The sequence below is a fragment of the Anomaloglossus baeobatrachus genome, chromosome 2, assembly GCF_048569485.1.
Source record: "Anomaloglossus baeobatrachus isolate aAnoBae1 chromosome 2, aAnoBae1.hap1, whole genome shotgun sequence".
NCBI lineage: Eukaryota > Metazoa > Chordata > Amphibia > Anura > Aromobatidae > Anomaloglossus > Anomaloglossus baeobatrachus.
In genome coordinates, this window is record NC_134354.1 from 323,559,078 (window position 1) to 323,565,911 (window position 6,834).

The 6,834-nt window shown below is 41.6% G+C and overlaps 1 protein-coding gene across 1 annotated transcript in view; it reads left to right on the forward strand.

The window, feature by feature from the left end:
• Window positions 1-6,279, forward strand: part of LOC142289738 (uncharacterized) — an 834,494-nt gene extending 828,215 nt beyond the window's left edge. Inside the window, exon 22 of the mRNA XM_075333662.1 lies at window positions 4,729-6,279. Coding sequence (XP_075189777.1) covers window positions 4,729-4,817 — 89 coding nt within the window. The 3' untranslated portion in view covers window positions 4,818-6,279. The remainder of the gene's footprint in view (window positions 1-4,728) is intronic.
• The last annotated feature ends 555 nt before the right edge of the window (window positions 6,280-6,834 follow it).

Genomic DNA, 6,834 nt, shown 5'->3' on the forward strand with positions numbered 1-6,834 from the left:
CTATATCACCATAGTCTTTGAATGTGGGGGGCTTGCTATACCTTTGGGGATCTACTCTGAGGCAGAGAGTTATTCATCCTTCCTTTCTTTAGGATAGCTAGTTTCTCCAGCTGGGTTCGCGGTGCATAGGAAGTTAGTTCACTCCTCAGATACTTCTAGTGTTGGTGGTTAGTGTTGTGAATGTTAGTTATGTTTTGGCTGCTGGGAGGCTCCCTCTGGGGGCCAGGAATGGCTTGGACTTGGACCAGGTGTGTTGTGCAGCGGGTGTTTCCTTTGCTAATTCTCTGCTTATTTAAATCCTGGTCTGATTGCAGGCTGTTGCCGGATGTCAGTTGTTCTTTGTATCTCCAGCCTGCTTCATCCTGCTCTACACCACATTTTCCCCAGATAAGTGCTTGCTCTTTATTTATTGTCTGGTTCTTTTGCTTATTTAGGTTTGTCTTTTGCTGTGGTTGTTTTCAGTTTATTTGCTTGCCGGGATTTTCCCCCTCAGTGGTTGTTGGGGAACTCCCTGCAGTTCTATGTGGAGTATAGCTCCTTTCGGTCCATGTGTTTGTGGCTTGTTGACTTTGTTATGATTCTTGTTTTCTGTTCATTGGTATGACAAGGGCACCTGGTATAGGACGGAGTTCAGATCGTGCGATCTGAGGGCTTTTTTGTACTATCAGGAAGTTGGTATTTTGCAGGGTTTTTCTCTGGCTACCATCAGTCCCTTTCCTGTCCTTTCATATTTTAGTCAGCGGGGGCCTCACCTTTGCTAATCCTGTCATCTACCTGTGTATTGTGTTTTTCCTATATAATCGCAGTCTTTGAATGTGGGGGGCTTGCTATTCTTGTCTATTTTCTGAGGCAGAGTTATTCATCTTTCCTACCTTTAGGATAGTTAGTTCTCCGGCTGGGTTCGCAGTGCACAGGATGTTAGTTCACCCCTCGGCTACTTCTAGTTGTGTTGGTTAGTAAGGGAATGGTGGCCAGATTAGTTGCCAATGCTCTTGTCACCTTTTGCCAATGATTTGTGGTGGTCTTCCATGGTTCCGGATCATAACAGGTTAGTAAGGGGATGGCGGCCAGATTAGTTGCCAATGCTCTCGTCACCTTTTTGCCAATGATACATTGTGATCTTCCATGGTTCCGGATCATAACACCGGTGTTAAGGACAAGCTGGGAGTTGTCGGTACATGCAATACAATTGTATATGGGGCTAAGCATGGTGATTTACTAATGTACTAACGTTGGTTTTTATGCTGCATTCATGTGCTGACTGGGGTTTTGACACTGTATTCATGTGCTAATGGTGGTTTAGGTGCTGTATTCATGTGCTGATGGTGATTCTGGCGCTGTATTCATGTTTTGATGATAGTTTTGGCGTTGCATTTATGCACTGATGGTGGGTCTGGTGCTGCATTCATATGCTGATGATAGTTTGTGTGGCATTCATGTACTGATGGTGGTCCTGGCAATGCATTCATGTGCTGATGGTGGTTCTGAACTTGTACACATTTAGCAATCCAAAACAAGTTTCATGGCTATGTTAAAGCTTAATCCTCAAAATTTTGTTTTGAGATTATCAGGAGAATTTGGCAAGATCCTGCTCAGTTTCTGCTCCACAAACAGTATAAATTAGCATATCTTTTTGAAGCAGAAACTCAGTAGAATCTCTGCAAATCCTCCTCAGATATTGGCTCTGGTGATGTATTCATGCAAGTACCCCTTCCATGAGGCTGACTGCTCACATCCTCTTGATGTCTAATGCATCCTTTTTGTTATAAAAATTACAACCTGCTATTGCACCTGATGTCTATAATTGTCTGCATCTTTGTCACATATTTTTTTTATTGCGCTTTTAAGAAAAAGCAGTGCTAAAACGTAACAAAAGACGTCAAGGCATCGTCCAAGCCTTCCCATTGATCTGCATTGTAAAGCACAGAGTGTTTTCCAAGTGGAAAACACCAGAAGAATGAAACAGTCACTTCTTTTAACCACTTGGTGGTTTTAGAAACCTGAAGTGGTTAAACAAATTGCTCAAAAGCCTGAACCTCTTCAGAGCCAAGTAGATGCAGATGTTCATTTATTTTGGATATTTTTCATAGTGATTTCCATGGTGGGATCTGCCCCCCAAAAATGTTATTGCACATACCTTAAGCATACGCAAAATTTAGTACCAGTGAAAAATACAGCTTCCTTGAAGACCTATCTGTAAAATAGGTTACCAATATTAGTTAAGGGGGATCTGAATTTGCATCCCTGCCCATCAGCTATATGACAAGGCTGCAGCATTATATGGAGAGCAGCATCCTCTTCACTATCTGTGGGACTCAGCTCTATAGGGAAAATAGCAGCTTTGCCAGGTCTTGCAACTAAGAGCAATAAATAGGACTGAGCTGTAATACTGGACACAGCTGTAACTATGTTATATGGTCATGTTAAACAACCTACAAATGCACAAAGATATTACACATTCACCACACGACACGTGGGCCTGTGTATCTTCAAATGCCATGGCTGAATTTTAGTCCCAGTCCGTCCCTGGTCACAGTACATGTTAGCATTCATGGTTCCCTCAATGATCTGTAGCATCCCACAGCGGGCAGCAGCCATGCAGCCTAAAACCATGACACTCCCACCACCATGCTTGACTGTAGGCAAGACACACTTGTCTTTATTCTCCTCACCTGATGGCAGCCACACAAGCTTGGCACCATCTGAACCAAATAAGATTATCTTGTTCTAATTATACCACAGGACATAGTTTCAGTAATCCATGTCCTTAGTCTGCTTGTCTTCAGCAAACTGTGGGCTTTCTTGTTCTTCATCTTTAGAAGAAGCTCCCTTCTTGGTCAACAGCCATGCAGAACAATTTGATCCAGTGTGCGGTGTATGGCCTGCACACTGACATTGTCAGCACCTTTCCAAATTGTGGGTAAACAACTTTGCTTCAAACATGTGATACTCGATCAAACTCACCTGTCGCAAGTAACAGGTGTGGGCAATATTGAGAAGTTGACTCATTCATTGGATTGTGTGCCTGTGTGTGCGACACTAAGCGTGCCAAACAAAGAGGAGAAGAGAACTGTCTGAGGACTTGAGAATAGTGATAGTCGAACCTGCAGATATCCGGAATCGGCGGGAGCAAGCGGGGTTTTTTTTGTTGTTTTTTTTTTAAATTTGGTTTAGACCCAGAATTAAATCTGGATACCTGGCCAGATGCTGATCCCCATTTAAGTCTATAGGGACCCGAATCATACTCCTTAAAACAGTAGAAAGAGCTAGCCATGTCTCCCGTGTGGTTGTAACACTACTTCCGAGCCGCTCATGCTTCCCCTGCCCACTGGCCCATTGGCTGTCCCAGCATCTGTGATTGGTAGCAGTCATAGTGACTGGAATCACAGATGCTGTTTGCACTTCTATAGTGATGTAAAAATAAATCATTTAAAAAATTGGCATAGGGTCCCCCTATATTATGATACCTGGCACAGATTAACCATATGGCTACAGGCTTCCAGCCGTGTGCTTATGTTAGCTGTGTATTAAAATAAGAGGGACCACATACAGCTTTTTTTCTCTTTTAAATGATTTAAATAAATAATTTTACAAACCGAAATGCGGTCTCCCCCCAATTTTGATACCCAGCCATGATAAAGCCAACAGATGGGGGCTGATATTTTCAGAATGGGAAGGCCCATGGTTATTGGACACCCCTGCCTAAAAAAAGCAGCCTACTGCTGCCAAGAATTGTCAAATTCATTAATGCGACAATTCACTTAATCCGGCTCATCCTGATTGCCCTGATCCAGTGAAAATTGGGGTAATATCAGGGGTTAATGATATCTCACAACTGCCACTAAACCCTAGATTAGTAATGGGAGGTGTCTATAATACGCCCCCCATTACTAATCTGTAAGTTAAAATAAATAAACACAAACACCGCGCAGTGACTTCACTATGTATGTAGTAGAGCCGAGATCTTTGTGGGATCTCATGTGGATTACATCGGAACTGGGTGTTTGGTGTTAATAAAGAGAGAGGTTTTTTTTGTATTCTATTTCAAATAAAGGATTATTTTGGTGTTTCTGTTTATTTTCACTTACAGATTAGTAATGGGGGTCTCATAGAGAGATCTTAAAATTGCTGTTGGGACAAGACTTAAGGCTGATTTTACACGCTCGTGAAAGCACTCGCCCCTGTCATTTGTGCATCACGGGCATATCGCTGCCCGTGGCACACAATATTGCTAGGACGCGTAACACGTACTTACCTTCCTAGCGACGTCGCTGTGGGCGTCGAACAACCTCTTTTTTTTAAGGGGGAGGTTTGTGCACCATCACAGCGACGTCACACAGCGGCCCGCCAATAGAAGCGGAGGGGCGGAGACCAGCCACATTAACGACATGCCCATCTCGTTGCCAAAGGACGCAGGAACGCTGCTGTTCATCGTTCCCGGGGTGTCACACATAGCGATGTGTGCTGCCTCAGGAACGACTAACAACCTGCATCCAGCACCAGCAACGATTTTTTGAAAATGAACGACGTGTCAACGATTAGGTGAGTATTTTTGATTGTTAGCGGTCGCTCATAGGTGTCACACGCAACGACATCGCTAACAAGGCCGGATGTGCGTCACGAATTCCGTGACCCCAGCGATATCTCAGTAGCAATGTCGCTGCATGTAAGGTTTTCTTCATGTAGCAAAATTACAAATTTTACTAAGTTTTCTCTCTCAACTTGCAGGTGGACACAGTTATGACTCGGAGCATGTTGTGGTGTGGGAAACTGCAGAGGACAGGCCAACACAATTTTGGGATCTTGAAGTGTTCTGAAACTGTCAGTAGTTTGTTTTCCAAACCATTGATGATCTGTGCTACTGAATATATTACAATGCAAGATCAAGACATCACTTAATGGACTTACACTGCAAATATCAGTTTTTCTCAACAGGTTTACAGGAGTCCTTCATCATTCTACATTGCTGCCTATATTGGGATGCAATCCGGCAAATCTTATGAGCTTTGTACAATAACATGATACAGTATAATGCATTTACCTACCCACGAACCAACCGATGACAAAATCTGTTAAATGTGAACTCCAGCTTAAGCTGACCGGTTGCCAGAGATGTTCTATGTATAGTATTATTAAGCAACTATGTGTTCGAGGTACTAGAAAATGTATATGTATACATGTATATTTTTATATAGTTTCACAATCTTTGTCTTTCTTTTCTAATTCACAAGTTTGTGGTGATTTTGCATAAGCTATACTATAATATATATATATGTGTGTGTATATATATATATATATATATGGGACTTATTAAAAGCAATGAGTAAACAGCCAGTTCTGTTACATTTTTTATGCATTAAAGGGAGACTGTAAGCAGGTGTTTACTATTTAATCTGAAAACAGCAGGATATAGATGTTCACACACAGAGTTCAACAATGTGTCATTTATTACCATGTTGTGCTGTTGCTTACTTGTAGTGAAGATTTTATCATCTGGGATTATTATTGCCCAGACTAAACTAGTCTGAGCAATCCTCCTCCCCTTCTGATTAGCACCTCTCTGTCTATAGAATTTGTTCAGAGAAAGCTTGGTGTGGGAGGGTTAACTTCTTGAGCTCTTCTTCTAAATTGCTAAATCTAAAACTCTGGTTGTGTCACAACTGCTACAGCCAGTAAAGTAAGTGATACATTGTTGCATTCAGAGTCTCTTTGCCAACATCAAAAAAACTTGCTGACAATTTCCTTTAAGGCCTCTATTTATGTACAGTACATGTACAATAGGCAAAGGTAAAAATAATAATAAAAGACATAACACTTTATGGTGCAATCAAGTTTATTCTACAGATCAGGTTCACTATAGGCGATGATTCAGAGAAAGTGAACATAGACATTTATCAGTTGTTTGGAGTCTTCACATTGTCATCTGTGTTTTGGATTTTCTTCATCATTCTTCATCATTCAGTCTTGATGGAACGTAGTCATTTTAGGATGTAGTGAAAAACTGAAAATGTAAGTATCAAAAATAACATGGCTGACATGCCTGGTGCTGCACTCAAAGGAGTTGACATTTTATCCTGTGTAACTGCAGTTGTGTTTGCCTAATGTAAAGGAAAGAAAACCCAAAGTATAAATGACTTTTATTTTGCATCACAAACGAGTATTTTCAGTCATTAACCCTAGAACGCGCAACCATAGAAATCTACAATATAAAACAAGTAACCTAGCAGGCCTGCGAAGCCCGAGGTATGCGTTCTAAGCTTAAGGTAAGAATTTATAAGGTGGGGCTGGGAATAATTCCAACATGAAATATTACAGTACATCTCCAGTTTTCAAATGTTTGTTAATATATGCATGTTGTTTTACTTGTGAAACTGTTTATTGGCATACTTTTGGCCGCATTGCAGCCACAACTTGCCTGAGAAGTGTCTTCACTTATGTGCTAATGTTTCTTTAATGAAAATCCATCAGCACAGAATGACTGTTCAAACCCAGTATAGGTGCTCAGTGCTTGATGGCGTGATCAAACATGTAAATGCACCTTCCTATTTGCTTGTTTAAAGTCTATCTCTGGCTTCATAATGCAAGAAAACGACGGAGATAGATGGAAAACAAGCAGGTGGGAAGATGCATTTACCGTATATTTCATTTTATAAGACGCACCGGATTATAAGACACACCCCAAATTTGCAGAAGAAAAAGGTAAAAAAAAAAATCTTGGGTCCGTTTTATAATCCAGTGGGAGCAGCAGCGGAGTGGGGTTCACAGGAGGCAGGAGTGGTACTGGAGTACTGCAATGCTGTGAGTGGTACAGAGGGGGACCCAGATACGCACTGC